This window comes from Mercurialis annua, linkage group LG1-X, assembly GCF_937616625.2.
Source record: "Mercurialis annua linkage group LG1-X, ddMerAnnu1.2, whole genome shotgun sequence".
NCBI classification, from domain to species: Eukaryota; Viridiplantae; Streptophyta; class Magnoliopsida; order Malpighiales; family Euphorbiaceae; genus Mercurialis; species Mercurialis annua.
This window is the reverse complement of record NC_065570.1, coordinates 56,950,971-56,966,379: the sequence shown is the minus strand read 5'-3', so window position 1 is coordinate 56,966,379 and position 15,409 is coordinate 56,950,971. Positions and strand designations below refer to the sequence as shown.

The 15,409-nt window shown below is 31.9% G+C and overlaps 3 protein-coding genes and 1 non-coding gene across 6 annotated transcripts; all 4 read right to left on the bottom strand.

The window, feature by feature from the left end:
- Positions 1 to 1,559: 1,559 nt before the first annotated feature.
- Positions 1,560 to 3,348, bottom strand: LOC126665445 (protein BRASSINAZOLE-RESISTANT 1). The gene is made up of 2 exons (XM_050358271.1): positions 2,972 to 3,348; positions 1,560 to 2,699 (listed from the first exon to the last, which is right to left on the bottom strand). The coding sequence occupies exons 1-2, from the start codon at positions 3,218 to 3,220 to the stop codon at positions 1,971 to 1,973; spliced, it is 978 nt and encodes a 325-aa protein (XP_050214228.1). The 5' UTR covers positions 3,221 to 3,348; the 3' UTR covers positions 1,560 to 1,970.
- Positions 3,349 to 5,469: 2,121 nt separating this feature from the next.
- LOC126669596 (NEDD8-conjugating enzyme Ubc12-like) lies at positions 5,470 to 7,644 on the bottom strand. Of its 2 annotated transcripts, none has more exons than XM_050363103.1 (6): positions 7,498 to 7,644; positions 7,177 to 7,293; positions 6,731 to 6,839; positions 6,569 to 6,647; positions 6,371 to 6,487; positions 5,470 to 5,714 (listed from the first exon to the last, which is right to left on the bottom strand). In XM_050363103.1, exons 2-6 carry the CDS (start codon positions 7,283 to 7,285, stop codon positions 5,577 to 5,579), a joined length of 552 nt encoding a protein of 183 aa, XP_050219060.1. In that variant the 5' UTR covers positions 7,286 to 7,293; positions 7,498 to 7,644; the 3' UTR covers positions 5,470 to 5,576. The 2 variants fall into 2 exon arrangements, with proteins under 2 accessions (XP_050219060.1, XP_050219067.1); XM_050363110.1 differs by having other exon boundaries at positions 7,177 to 7,290.
- A 129-nt stretch (positions 7,645 to 7,773) lies between these two features.
- TRNAD-GUC (transfer RNA aspartic acid (anticodon GUC)) lies at positions 7,774 to 7,845 on the bottom strand. The gene has a single exon. It is a non-coding gene; the product is annotated as a tRNA-Asp (tRNA).
- Positions 7,846 to 9,589: 1,744 nt separating this feature from the next.
- LOC126665964 (methyltransferase-like protein 2) lies at positions 9,590 to 13,317 on the bottom strand. 2 transcript variants are annotated; one of them, XM_050358911.2, is made up of 10 exons: positions 12,951 to 13,317; positions 12,657 to 12,873; positions 12,427 to 12,584; positions 12,266 to 12,299; positions 11,867 to 11,942; positions 11,164 to 11,341; positions 10,972 to 11,061; positions 10,767 to 10,866; positions 10,258 to 10,490; positions 9,590 to 9,965 (listed from the first exon to the last, which is right to left on the bottom strand). In XM_050358911.2, the coding sequence occupies exons 1-9, from the start codon at positions 13,239 to 13,241 to the stop codon at positions 10,351 to 10,353; spliced, it is 1,284 nt and encodes a 427-aa protein (XP_050214868.1). In that variant the 5' UTR covers positions 13,242 to 13,317; the 3' UTR covers positions 9,590 to 9,965; positions 10,258 to 10,350. The 2 variants fall into 2 exon arrangements, with proteins under 2 accessions (XP_050214868.1, XP_050214869.1); XM_050358912.2 differs by having other exon boundaries at positions 12,427 to 12,566; positions 12,951 to 13,316.
- Positions 13,318 to 15,409: the final 2,092 nt, after the last annotated feature.

The window sequence follows — 15,409 nt, the reverse complement described above, 5'->3', positions numbered from 1 at the left end:
TTACCAAATTAACCCTGCATTGAAACTTATTTGCATTTATTACTACTATTTTATTTGTTGATTGTATTATTTTAATAAATTAATGGAGGGCAAATATGGAAAATAACAATCAATACTCTTTTGATATTCTAAAATGATAAATATTACGGATTAAATTTTTTTAAATGCGATAAATATTAAGACGGAAGGAGTAATTTTTTTTTTTTTAGTTTCATTTCAGACAACAAGGTGACCAAGGCCACGTGGCCTGGAACGATAGACAGAGTAGAAATATGAGATTGAGATACGGATAATTAAAGAGCATATCTATATAATTAAATCCCCTGTTATATTTTTCCTTTCTGTAAATTCCAATGTTTTGAAAACCGGACCGGACCGGCCGGTCGGACCGGATTAACCGGGAACCGGCTGGATGTCCGGTTCGGTTTTCTGTTAAAATCGGAATATTAAAAAACCGGTCAAAACCGGTCAAAACCGGATTTGACCGGAAAAACCGGATTTTGCCCAAAAATCGGACAAATCCGGTTTTTAATAAAATAGGCAAAAAAACACTTTTTTTGGCTAGAAAGTACATTTGTGGCCCCTACCATGTGTGTCTTTTCTTTCTCTCACCCATGTGCATTGATTTTTCTCTCTCATATTAATTACTCTTACTATTTTCTCTCTCACATGTCATTTTAACTTTTATGAAATAAAATTTTCACTAAAAAAAACACCAACTCTCTCTAATATTATTATATACTCTTAAATATAAATCAAGAAAATATATTTTTAAATATTAATTATTTATAATTATATTACATGAAAAAAATTATAATTGTTTTTTTTTACATATTATCATATTTTTATTTATAACATACTATATTATATTTTTTATTTAAATATTATTAATTATTAAAATTTAAAAATTATATATTTATCTCTTGAATATTATTATATAATTATATTCATAATAAATTATTTTAAAATTAAAATATAATGATAAGTTAAATTAAAAGTTATGTTTTTTAAAAATTATAGTTTTTCTCATACATATAATTATTCTATACACAGATAAATATTGATCAATTATTATTATATTTCACACATTTGATAATAAATTCTATTTAAAGATAATTTTATTTAAATATTTTATCATATTTTATAGTTATGATACATATTTTTAATTTAAATAATTTATATTTATTATAATTAAAAAATCCGGTTGAACCCGGTTGAACCGGTCGAACCGTGAACCCCCGACGAAGCCGGTTCGATCTCCGGTCCGGTTTTAAAAACATTGGTAAATTCCCCTGTTTTATATTCAATGTCTCCATGAACGAACGTGGGGGTTGTCGGGGAATGCAAGTCCAAAGCCAGCCCCCCTTTGATGAGCACCGGTGCCATATGCGATTCGACCACCACCACCACACCATGCACCGGGGTTCTATGTGATGCGACCACCATAACCACCACCACCACAACCATGAAATTCATCTAAAAATTATGCTCATTGCTTCCACAAGGATACGCCGATCGGCATACAAGAAAAAAAGGCAAGGACAAATAAACTAGATGAGTTAATAACAAGAAATGATTTTCATTTTATCAGCTCATGTTGAACCTCTCAGTCCTGGAAATATTCCATGCTATCTACATGTAATAATTGTGACAACAATGCAAACAACTCAACAGGCAAATACGACTGTTAAATGGGTAAAACAATAAAATGAAACTCGATAAACATAATAAGATTAAACATGAAAAATTGATTCCTCCTAAGAACTAAAGACTGGTTCAGGGTATGCTCTTCCCATCAAAGCAATAGAGCCATAACCTGCAGTGTTCCAACTTCTTCTAATACCATTCTCGAAGAACTGCAAATTCGAGCAAGAACGATTCATCTGTTGCAACATCTCGTCACCATGTCTTCACTTGGAGTCTAATTAATACTTCCTCGCAATGATTTCATCCAGCGGCATTAACAGATGCTAACTCCGAGCTTTCCCATTTCCAAGCGTTAGCTCTAGATCATCCATTCCTACCTCATGAATCCTCTCTCCTTCCCACGGCTTTACTTGCTGTCCATTTCCATTCCCATTCTCAAACTCAAACTCCATACTTCTCCCATTCTCTTTAATCACATTATTCGCAAGAATTTGCTCAGCCACAGGTTTCACAAGATTATAAGTCGGAGAGGTCGGCATTGCAGCAACCAAAGCAGGCCCAAATTTTTGAAAGCTTATCCACTGACCAGATTCAACAGTGGACGAATCAGACTCATCGCATTCGGGTATTGTAGCCGGAGCATGAAATTGTCGGTGAGTTGGGCTAGCAGGGGCAGAAACAGCATAAAACGGATAATTAAACGAAGCCATAGATTGTTTCGTGATAAACTCCCAATTGGGAATCGGTTTAGGGTTTCTCGAGGTTGGGGACGAAAGAGGCGGAGTAACAGGTGCACTACTGGAGATTCGGAGAGGCGGAAGAGACGCAGGTATAGCATTTTGAAGGAAAGGAAGGAAATTGGATGCAGCATTCATGTTAAAATTACTATTATCGCCTCGAGTCGGGCTAGGGAAGGAAGAAGATGAAGGACTGACTTGATAAGAATGAATTGGACTAGGAAATGCTGAAGACATAGGACTCGGATTTTGCGAGGAATACGGAGTAATTCTTGTAGAAGTACCTACTATATCAATCGGCGGTGGCTTGCATCCCTGAGATCAACAAAAATCAAACATATTCCCGCACCAAATCAGATTATGATTTTATTCATCTATTTCAAATTGAATTGCATAAAAATCAAACCTAACTTCTTCTTGAATTAAAGCAAAATCTCAAGGAACAGAACTAAATCAATTACTCAACAACATAAACTAAAGATAAAGAAGCTTGATCTAGTTGAAAACAGCCATTAATCTCCAAAATAAATGACAGAAACCAGAAAATCAAACAGAAATCTAAAACAAATTGAACAGATCGAAAGTACCTTACGATAAGTAGTACCGTCTTCTTCAACAATCCAACCAGCTTCAGAGCAAAGAGCTTTCAGAACCTCATTATTATCGCAGTGTTTAGGCAAATTATAACTACCTTGAGCTCTTAATCCAGTAAATATTTTAGCAGCTATGGCTCTTCTTCTCCTTTCTCTTCTCCTATTATTCTCTCTTTCTCTCCACGACGGCTTCCTTCTCGGTGGCGCTACAGCTGACGTCGATGTAGCTCCGTCTGACGTCATTTTCCGGTGGAGAACTTGTAGCAGAGGATTTGAACCCCAACCGGAAAAATAAGAAGTCACGAGGAACAAGCTTTTTTATTTTATTTTAGGTGAAGAAGAAGAAGAAGAAGAAGGAGAAGTGTATAAGAAATGAAAAGAAAGAGAAAATGTGTGAGTTTTATTGGAAAAAGAAAAAGAAAAAGAAAAGGCTGTTTCTTGAAGTGATAGGGTGTGTGCAGGTACACCGAAAGGACTTCCTAATCAACGTTGGTTTGTTGATTTTGATGAGATTTTGTTTGTTTAGTTTATTTTTTAAAGAAGAGAAACGGAAAATGAAATCAATCATTTGATATTGTGAACAAGGTTTAATTGTATTAAAAACCACGTGTAAGTTTGTGTGCCTTTATTGTTCTTGTCTTCGTAATGACCTAATAATTTCTTATTGTGGGCTCCATGTCAGTTAGACTATTTGGGTCCCACACTGCTTTAGTAACTTAAACTGACCTGCCCATTATCTTACCTTAATTACGGTGCAACGGAAATTAGTACGTCGTAAACGAGTTTAACTACACGCTGATTTATTCAAAAATTTAGAAACACAATGATAAACTCTTACCAATACTCCTTCTGTATTCTTTTAAATGCCTATGGAAGAACAGATCGAAGTCTGTTCTTCCATGGGAAGAACAGGTTGAGGAAGACGACCGCCGGTCGCGATCGGTGTCATTTTTTTTTGCGGGCGGAATATCGTCGTTTCGGGAGAAAGTTAGGGGTAATTAAGATTTTTTTATGTTAATTTTAAATAATTTAATTTATATTTTTTATTTAACTAAGTAAAATTTATATAGAAATTATTAGTCGGCGTGAATTTTAATCGGAATAAAATAAAATGTTGAGATAATTAATATTTTTTTAATTAAATATATATTTTTTTTAAATTGAATTGATTTGATTTAGTTGGATTTGATTTTATTTTTGATTTGGTTAGGTTTGGGTTAATGATTTAGAATGTGCCACATCAGCTAGTTTTGCTGAGTTGGCAGTGATATGGATGACATGTAGGCACAAAATCCGGTTCGATTCAAAAATGGCTGAAAAAGAAACACAACATATAAGATTTGGCTAAATATGGTGATTTTTAAAGGTTTTGCTAAAATTGACACAAGCCGCAAAGGTTTGGCATTTTTTGGTAAATAAGCCTAAATTTTATGGTAAATTTTAAATATATTTTCATTGTTATTTTTTACTTCACTTAATAAAATAGAGATAATATTATTAATATAGTACATTATTTAAGGTTCTTTTGTCATTTATATAAAATTCTAATGACTATTCTAATATGTGTGTTTTGTTAAAAATAAACAATTAAAAATAAAAAAGGAATATTAAATTCAAGTTTTTTAGTAACTCGAATGTCCAAATTCGAAGTCGAACTTGTACAAAGCATTCGAATTCGAACTCGGCATAATTCAACTCAGCTCATTTACATCTCTACACTAAATATTGTTGATTTTCGGCTCAACTTTAAAATTTAACTATTTACAATAAAAAAGATTAAATGTGCGGTTTATAAAAAGAATAAATTATTTAATAAATTTAACATATAAACTTGATCCAGCAGTCACTTAAAATAATTTATTTTATTTATAATATAGATAAAATTAAATTCTAGTCAATTCAGAATAAAAACACTACTCTTGATCATCACATTGTATTATGAAGTTGTTAAGACATAGCCGATGCTATGTTTCGTTCTATAATTTATTCCAAGAGTGGTCCATACATTTTTGCATACATAATTGGCATAATTATTTTTAAATTCAAAGTTACTTTTAAATTTTATAATTGTCTAATTTAAAAGATTTTTTTTGCAAATTATATGCAAAAAATTGAATCTCATTTTTAAAATTTAAACTTTTATATCTTCTATTAATTACGATCCAATTTTAAAAATATTATTTAATTTTTAAAAAGAGTTCATAACAAAACTTAATAACAATGATAAAAGACACATAAATTTAGATATAAAAAATAAATTTCAAAATGTTAAAAATAATTATAAAACAATTCTTTCATATTGGAACACAATTATTAAAACTAAAAAATTTGATCATAATTCATAAAAGACGCAAAAATTTGAAAAAATAGTTTGGTCTATCAAATTCAACACTCCACTTTAGTTTTTTTGTGTTTTTAAGAAACAAAATTGTTTAAATCGTCTGAACTGATCCCATAGCTTATTCTAAATGTAAGAAATTGACATGCAACTATTAGTCAAGTTTAAATCTCTTTACCCTTATTGTATTTAAAAAAAAAGGCTTACAAACATATAAACAATGATGAAAAATAGGTAAATTTGCAGAGTTGCTATATATTGCTAAATGCAGCGAGCAAAATAGGTATTTCCAATTTTACCACCAGCCATGGCCCTCTTTACATTGGAACCAAACTTCTGTGGATCATCTCTCAACACATCAGCTGCCTCACCATTCAAAGGATCCTCATGATTTGGTTCCTGTATTCATATTCATAGAGAGACATGTAGTATCACAAGGGATGTAACCAATTCAAATTAACTAGCGAGCTATATGCAGATAAAAAAATCAAAATTGACTCAATTTTAATGAAATCAAGCTCAAATTCGAGCTATTCGAGTTGAATTCTGAGTTGAATTCAAACATCATGATACTCGGCTCGATAAGCTCATGAGTAGGGGTGTCAATCGGTGACCAAACTTGACTCATGATTTGTTTCCTGCATTTATATACCCCAACTTAACTCACAGATAGACACGCATGTAGTATTACCAATACTGTATAGAAAAGGAAACGTTGAGAAGGGAATACTTAAACGAAAAACCAATAGACCAGACCAACCAATAAAAACGAAACAAACTGTTGTTTCCAATGACTCTTTCTATAGAGACATTATGATCTAGAAGTCAATCCATGGGTAAGTGTTCGGATCTATTTTAACATAGCTACGAGGTGCTCAATGGACGTTTACGGGCTTTGAGTAAACACAAAAAACAATGGCAAAACGATGTTTTTTACTAGAGTATATTTTAAATATAAATTTTAGAGTTTCGGAAGCATTTTTATAAAAAAATCATAACTCAATAAGTTTCCATGCAATATAGTGTATCACCTAAGACAAAAGGAGATTAATTACCGTGAAGAGATGAAGCAGCCCATAAATGATAGTGTTTATATTGAGGACAGGTTTCCAATCTTCGCGAAGAATGTTGAGGCATACATTCCCTTCCAAGTTGATGTTTGGGTGGTAAACCTGCAAATAGAATGGCCATTTTGGTCACCAAATGTTCATACGCTTGGGAATACAAATTACAAAGAGATTTGCCATACATACCATTGTCTTGCACATGACTTTTGGTGCCTCGTGAGGATACAGGACCGGTACTTGAAAGGAAAAGATAAATTTGCCACCCCTGTAAGAAATTTATTAAACTAGTCTAGAAAAACAAATCATATGACAGCAGAAAATAAGCTCCGTGGATTTATTTATACATACTTATAATATCCTTCATTAGGCTTAATGGTGACCTCAAAATTCATCAGGTCATCCGGTCCATTGATGAACGATATGCTACATGCTTCTGCCAAGTTCAACTCACTTATATCTGCAGCCCAATATTGAATTAAATAATTAAAGTGAGTATTGTTAATCCAAGAAGGATATTAGCAGCTAGCTAGCATTGTTGAGCTTTATTGAATGTTATTGCTCGCAACGGAAACGGAAAAACACCAAAACAGCAAAACAACATTTTCTTAAAGAATATATATTAAATAAATATAGTTTCACATTTTAGAAGTGTTCCCGAATACGAAAATTAAACCAGAACACAGGACTCGAGAAGTTTTAGGGCAACATACTCCGCGCTACTTATTACTAAAGCAAAGTAATCAGAAATTCATGAACTATAAATGCAATTAAATAATGATTATCAAAAAGAAAACCTTTCAAAATACGTAATTCTCCGGCATTCTGCTTCTTCCCTATAGGCTTCCCGTTTGCATTGGAAGCAACTTCCTTTTGCTGCTGCTTTATCTTGTTAAATCTTATCATTATTCCTACTAAAAAAAACAGCAAGTAAAAAGTAATCAAACTCCAATTAAACCTCAAGACTATCCCATAAACAAATTAGATGGTATTAAACAGGTTTAGCAACAAATAATAAATCCCAGCATATAATCAATTACATATAGCAAAGAAGAGGCAAGGCAGACAAAATCTGACATAGTATAAAAAGCAAATCGTCATCTATGTAAGAAGCTAACCTGATCGATTAAAGAAGCAGAGAATAATTTGAGGAAGTTGATATCAAATTTAATAATTTTCGATTGGTCTCCATTAGGTACCACCTCATATATAGCATTATGCTTTCGGTAATTCCATTCCTACTCGGTTTCCCTTATTACTCCTGTTTCCCATCTCTATTTTGTTTCTTAAAACAAAAAAAAGGGATCTCTCTTGTTGGGTTTGCGCTTACTGTTGTTGGGCCAGCCTAAATTAATTAGGCCCATTTTTAATTATGGGTCTAAAATTTAGAAAAACGCCGTTGCCGGGGATCGAACCCGGGTCACCCGCGTGACAGGCGGGAATACTTACCACTATACTACAACGACTTGATGACAGTAAGCTATCATTTTTTTAATATGTCTAAAAGAATACCCAACATCAAATTAGTTTAGTCAATTGTAGTGTTTAGATATAGGCTCGTGATTTATCTTTTATTTTTTACTAGTTTCGCATTACGTACTACGCACATGGCTCGTAGTATGGTTAATTAAATTTATTATAACTATATTAATTTATTTTATTTATAATTAATATTAAATTAATTAGTGTTTTCGTCAGAAATAAATATAGTTAAATTTATTGTAGTTATATTACTGTATTTTATTTATAATCAATATATAGATTATTTTGTGATTCTATCTTTGACGAAACAATGATAAACTTTTTGTTAATTAGTTTAATTTATTAATTATTAATAAATTATCAAATAGTGATTAAAATAGTACTTACTTTATTTGAAATAGTTTATCTTTTTAGATTATAAAATAATAATTAAAGTAGTTGTTATTTAAAAATAGTTTATCTTAATTAATATCTTAAACAAATTGCATTCAATAGAGTCAAATTGAAACTTGATAATATTTCTAACTCAAGTCAATTACATAAATATCTTTCGCTTCTTCAACTATAAACGACCACACCGCACTGGTGCATTTTAAGCATCATAACGTTGCCATTGCACAGCACAGCAACTATTTTCAGATACCTCATGCAATAACAATAAGTTTTGTGAAGGATATTAAACTCCCTGAGTCACTGAATTATTCCAGTATTATAGAAAGGGTATTAAATTTCAAATCGTTAAAAAATAGTCATTAAGTTATCGAATTATTTCTCAGGGAGGTCACCGTCTTAAAAGCATGTCATTAGTTTATCACAAATTATAAAACGGGTGAGTTATACCATTTTATTAAAAATATGATACTGAATTATACACCTTTTTGTAATTATGGCATGTAACGTAGGATAAAACCCAAAATAATTGGTGCGTTTTGCCTCGAGTGACATTTCGTGAAATAATTTGACAACTTAGGCCATCTCCAATGCAAGTCACTTGTTTTAAAACAAGTGACATTTCATCTCCAATGCAGGTCACTTGTTTTAAAACAAGTGAAATATAATAATCATCTACTTTTCATAAATTATTAAAATTAACATAAAAATATTATATACATAATCTTATGAGACAATAATTTAAAAATATTATTACATCAATAATTTAACGGGATGAGAACACAAAAACATTACATAAATAATTATATGATACGGTAATATAAAAACATTACATAAATTAGACAATAATCTAGAAACGAAACATACTACAACATTACATGATAACGAAACAAAACACATTTTACATCAATAATCTGGTAGGTCGGTATCAGATCCGCCAATATTAGTGAAATGTCATTGAAATAAAACACATATGTAACAAAAATAAATTTGTGGGTATCATTGATAAAAATGTATAAATGTTAAAGTAAAAAAATGATTAAAATATTAAAAATGAAAATGAATATTCTTTTTAGTGTAGGAAAAAGTGATTGTGATTGGAGTGAATTTGGTGATAAATCACCTAATTAATATTAGGTGATGGCATGTGATTGGAGATGTCTTTAATGACCATTTTTTAACAATTTGAAATTTGGTACCCTTTTTGTAATATTGGAATAACTCAGTGACTTAAAGAGTTTAATATCCGTTTTGTGAACAAGTGTAACATTGAAGTATCAGCAGCCAACTAATCTCGTCCGTTGTTTCTCTGTTAGTAATTTCTCATTAGGTTGAAAATTTTATGAAAGCAGTTTTGCATTCATTTCTTTTTCTTTTTCTGATAAATAGCAATTCTGCAGTTATAGTTTACACATAACATCAAATATCTTGCACCAAAGCTCAATCTTCAAAAGACAAATACTAAGACTAAGAGCCTCCGACAGACTGCTACAAAAACTAAACCAGTTCGGAATATTTTCTAATCCCTACTTATGACCACCTCTTTATCTACCTGCTGCCTGACGAATGTTGAAGCTGTAATTAGCTCAGCTTGAAAATAGCTTTCACCAGTAGCACAAGCTTCATTAAGTAGGCCACTGGAGTTGGACTAGTTTGTTTAGGTCCAAATTGGACAGTCGTCAGTCAGTCACCAACTAGTTCATTATGTTATCACCTGCAAAATCAAAAGAAACGTCAAACGTTATTCAAAAGTTTGAGCAAGAGAAAATGGATATGTCAATTAATCACACGAATTACTTTGAATAAAGAAGCTTATAGATTTAAGGAACTTCCTTAGATAAGTATAATGTCTGGTTATAGCGATTGGCCGAAGCCATCGAAGGATCATTGGCAGAAAAAATCAAGAGCCTCACTAATGTCGTATGCAAATATGATACTGCAAGTGGAATGCATATGCACCCCCATTCACAGCATTTAACACTTGGAAAAGGACAGGAATAACTTACAGGATTATGTCGCTGGAAATAGGCAAGCTAAATATTTTCAGTTCCTTCTGGTAATTCACGACGATAAAAGGCCTTCATACGGATGCGTTATCCTTATCTTTCTTTGAAATATCTCAAATTTTGAAAATGAACAGGTTCATTCCCCCAAGAAGTCCATCCTCCCATCATCTCTCTGGCAAAAAGTTCCAGACATCGAGCCGGTTTAGGTCCTGGAACATGCTCCAGCAGTAACTCTACAAATACAATGAAGAACAAAAAATCAAAAGTTAAACAGACCTTTTTATTAATCTCGTATGCCAAGGCTACTATCATGCCTTCTCAATTTGAACAAATCAGAGAACCCATTCTTAAAAAACAATACTTTTTTGCTAAACGAGTTAAGAAGAGCATGAATTTGTTAGTAAGTCAGCACACATGCGTCCAGTTTTGTAGCCTCATTCTTGGCAATAGTCCCTAGTGGGTACTTCGTGCACATGCAGGAAACCCAAATGAAAATTTGGCAGCATTACCTCCAATTGGGGGTTTCCTTGAGTAATCACCAGGGATACTTATGATGACTTTATCTTGTTCTACAGTTCTCAAGCTTGAATTAGGTCTTACATTAGTGCCCTGAAAAAATACGGAGGATAAGCTTCACAATATGACAAAGGGAAGAATAGTCTAAAGCCATAGGATCATGGTGAAATAAAGTCCACCACATCCTCATAGTCTCACCTCCTGATGGCAGTAGCCCAACAAAAGGCACTCATAAGGTTTGTGATGAAAGAGATCTATATCACTAACCAATGAACCATCTGCTTTCACCTGCAGCACTGAGCATTACTGAGTTAATGACCCAATAACTTCTAAAAGCAGTCATCTTCAAACATTGTAAGTGCGATAAATAGAGAGAGAGAGAGAGATCACCTTCAGCCAGTAAAAACTAGCTGCATAATTGACTCCCCATGCAGGAAATAGCTCTTTCTCAACAAAAATACGTAATTTCTCTCTATTGGTAACCCATAAGCCTACAAGTGCCCCATTTGTGTGCGTAAGTTGCTTGATGGGAAGTGATAAAAAGTAACGGTTTGGCAATGTAGGGTACCTATAACGGTCAGTGAGAAAATCAACACTACTGTAGTTATTATATCTACAATAGACTATTACTTCGCTTCAATCATAGTTTTTAAAATGAGTCATTTAATTAAATACAGTTAATGCTTAAACCTTGTCTTAATGCAGATTAAGGACTTCATAGCAGATAACAGAAAGGCCACATACACAGGTCAAATGGACATTTGTTAAAAACACCATTCACTATCACGTGCAAAAAAAGAAACCTTCCATAAGCTAGTCATTTTATGATAAACATTTTCGATATTCACTCAAGAAAATTATTAACTGTGTACAGTTGCACATGAATACTTAAATGTCAAATGCTTGTTTTTTATTGAAATTTTAAACGTCCAGTGCGTGTCTTAGATTAATAAAATGAAACGTCAAATGTTAATTACAGCAACAGCATAGTTATGTATACATCTTCTATAGAGAATCTCAATACAGAAAAATGAATGGCATGTATACCAACACGATTCATTGGCACACAGTTATGATTTTGAAGATCACATACAGGAGTTTTTGAGAAGCACTGGCATTTTCCCATGGTGGGTCGATGACTATTAGATTGAAGCCATAATCAGATTCAGCTGCATTTAAAATCAAGTGAAAAATCATATCATCTCAGAGTATGAGTAACAAGAACTTTCTCACATAAACTACAATCAGTAGAAGCTATCAGTTGTGGAGCATAAACATCATATAATGTTTAAAAAAATGGAGGCATTTAAACAGCAATCAAATATTGATCACAAGAGTAACATGACATTTCTCAAACAGTGGCTTAAACAGCATATATCTTGATTGGAAACAACCAAATTTATTGAGATTTTCAGATTTTCATTCTAGTCACACTGATGCTCTTTCAAGCATATAAAAAAAAGTCCATGAACATGAATGAAAAAATAATTACCAGGAATAAGATTGCGAATTTGCCCCAGGTCAGACTTCGAGATTAAAGAAAAAGAAAAGAAACACGCAAAAATGCATGCATATCTTAGTTGAGCATACTAAATAATCTTAACTAAACATAGAATAACACAAGATATCAGTAATAATTACAACATAACTTACCATGTAGAAGCAACTCTGTCTAGGTAGTAAATATTTCATATTCAGAAGTTCAGCCTCCACATCCTCACACGTCTCATTAACAACCAAATTATTAAACACAGGAATAATTCTCTGGTCTCTGCATTGATCCAATGAGGAACCTAAGCAACAAAATACAACTGTTTTTTTACCTTAGCTAACACATTTTTAATAGAATGTAGTAAATTATTATAGATAATACAAACACAAACCTGAATCTTTCCTTGGATAAGGAAAATTAAGAGTAATTTCATAAAGAGGAGCCTGCCAAACACGGCCTAGGTCTACAAAACACGGCTCATCATTATCAGACACCGGCAACAATTCTTTCAGAGAACAAAAATCAGTCCTTAAATCTCTCATTGTTGCCAAAAGATCAGTATCCACCGCTAGACATTCCAATGCCTTCAACAGCATAGGCTTAACTTGCTGCCACGTTTTATTAACTATAATTAGAATCAAGCATATAAATTAGTAAGTAAACCAAATTGGTGTCGAATAATTACCTGGTGGCGTTGATCAGCTGCTCTTTCTCTTTCGTTCAAGGAATAAGGTTTTTCCTGTTTTCGCTTTCGTTTCTTAGAAGTTGAAGAGAGCTTAGTTTCTGGTTTGGAGTCGAAGAATCGAGTGTAGTAGCCAGATGGTGAAACCCTAAACCGGGTATATGAACGGTTGAGTACCCGAACTGGATCCATAAAAACAACTTTTGAATTTTCGAACCGGTAAATCCCTGTTTCCCAATATTCAGATAATCGACTGCTGTCCTCCATTAGCGTAAGCTCGGTTTCTATGATCATAACTGATAGCTGCTTCTTTCGATAATGAGCCACAGTACTCCGATATACGGCGTCGTTTCAGTTTTAAAAGGATTGCCCCATTTTAAGGTCTCTCAACTTCACATTTTTTATTTATATAGTCCCTGAACTTTCATTTGGTTTTATCTAATTTTTAAACTTTATATTTTTAGTTTATATGGTCCTTAAACTTCCATTTGATTTTATTTAATTTCTAAACATTATATTTTTTAATTTATCTGATCCCTGAACTTTCATCTGTTTGAGAATCCGGAAAAACAAAAAAATTAAAATTAAAGGATCAGATAAAACCAAATAGAAATTTAGAAATCAAATAAACTAGTATCATAACGTTTAAGAACCACACAAGATCAAATGAAAGTTCAAATAAAATAAAAAGGATGTAAGTGTGATAAAACTATCAGTTAAAACTCTAATTTTCAATATAAAAATTAAAAATATTATGTGAAAAATATCATCATGAAGAGCTTAGTGGAGTGACATACAGGGCTTAAATTATTAGTCTTTTAAAATCTTTTGGGTTGTAGACAATGATGAAGATGTATACTATAAAGTTCATGGGACCAGATAGATAGATAGATATCAATGCAAATAAAATTTGCAGGCAGCAACAATATTTCCGTTAATAACCCAACTAACAGCACCAAACAACTAATTATGAAACTATTGTATGACCAGAAATAAGCAAACTCGAATATGACTATTTACCTAATTTATTCATGCACATGTCTACTTAGAGCATTTCCGAGGGATTTTCTAATAGAGTCAAACTCTATAAATTATAAAATGCAACAATAAATTACAAGTCCAATGAACTAGTTATTGTGTATATTTAGAGAAGAGAGTGAGTTTGGCTTTCTATACAATTTTCACTCTCTAATTCGTATTTTACAATTGTATTTAATTTTAAAATTAAATTAAATATATATAATTTTTACTAATCTAATATAAAAATAAAAATAAAAAATTTATTTAATTAATTTTTATTGAAAAAAACTAAAATAAAGAGTTAAAATTAGAGAGTTTATTGGAATAAAATTAAAAAAGATAAATCTCTAAATTTAAAATGCTCTTTATTCTTTTACCTATTAAATTAGCCCTATCTTATATTGTCATTATACCTATTAACCCAAGCCTCATGGATCACATAAAAAATAGTAGCCATTTATGCTTCGCAAGAAAAACAAACATCAAGAGGAATAGCAAAGTATACATGAACAAATTTACGATGATTTCTTTCTACACAGACTTTCCGCTCCCGCATATTCAGTATTAATTTTCATCTAATAAGAGGCCGCCAAAAAAAATTACAATTCTACAATTTGCATTCTATTTAAATTTTATAATTATCCTGCCCAATTCTATTTAAATTTTATATGCAAATTGTTCCTTTCGTTTTAATAAGAAATGTTAGAGAAACTCATGAGCCAATAAATATATTAGTATCCCATTTTTATTAGAATTAAACAAGAACATTGGAAAAACAATTAATTCAAAATAAAATTGATTAAATTTATGATTTATTTTGTTGCGATGTGGATGCTTAATGGCGTGGAATTTGGAAACTTCCACCAACTGTACCATCAACCTCACATGCCAATGGATAAAAATACATGTAAAAACAAACGAAAGTTTGATTAAACATTCTTAACTACCAACTAGTTGTCTCCTCTGTTCATAATATAGCAACAAAACCAAGCTTAAAAGTAATTTAATTTATATATAATACGATAAGAATTTACAAATTCTTGGTATTTATTTTCCTTAATCAATGTGGGACATCTTTTAAGTATTTCTTGCTTTAATTTAAATCTTACTATAATTAATTACATAAATATAATTTGAGGAACAGTTAAATTTGATGAAAAATGAAAATGAATATACAAGTTTGGACTCGGCCCACAATAGTCAGCAAATTCAGCTAAATCTCTAACACAGGATACTCACTGTCTTTCATTATATTGCTTGCAGCTTTGGCTTTTGCCATTTTGAAACCTGTTTATTATTTTGTCCGTATTCGAGAAATTATACCCTGCTGCGCTCTTCCATCTATTATCGTGGTGCACTCTTAAATCAAAGGACTGCATTGATGATCATCAGACCAGTTTAAAGAAAACTTGATTAAATGCTCACTCTTTTTCCAACTTTGA

Excerpts from the sequence above, each read along its gene's own strand:
- LOC126669596 (XM_050363103.1), bottom strand. The coding sequence starts at position 7,285 with ATGATAAGATTTAACAAGATAAAGCAGCAGCAAAAGGAAGTTGCTTCC. Across the intron at positions 6,648-6,730 it reads CCTAATGAAGGATATTATAA|GGGTGGCAAATTTATCTTTT; the intron begins GTATGTATAAAT and ends AATTTCTTACAG. Across the intron at positions 5,715-6,370 it reads GGCTGCTTCATCTCTTCACG|GAACCAAATCATGAGGATCC; the intron begins GTAATTAATCTC and ends ATATGAATACAG.
- LOC126665445 (XM_050358271.1), bottom strand. The coding sequence starts at position 3,220 with ATGACGTCAGACGGAGCTACATCGACGTCAGCTGTAGCGCCACCGAGA. Across the intron at positions 2,700-2,971 it reads ACGGTACTACTTATCGTAAG|GGATGCAAGCCACCGCCGAT; the intron begins GTACTTTCGATC and ends TGTTGATCTCAG.
- LOC126665964 (XM_050358911.2), bottom strand. The coding sequence starts at position 13,241 with ATGATCATAGAAACCGAGCTTACGCTAATGGAGGACAGCAGTCGATTA. Across the intron at positions 12,300-12,426 it reads GACAGAGTTGCTTCTACATG|TCTGACCTGGGGCAAATTCG; the intron begins GTAAGTTATGTT and ends TTAATCTCGAAG. Across the intron at positions 11,062-11,163 it reads CTAGTTTTTACTGGCTGAAG|GTGAAAGCAGATGGTTCATT; the intron begins GTGATCTCTCTC and ends TCAGTGCTGCAG.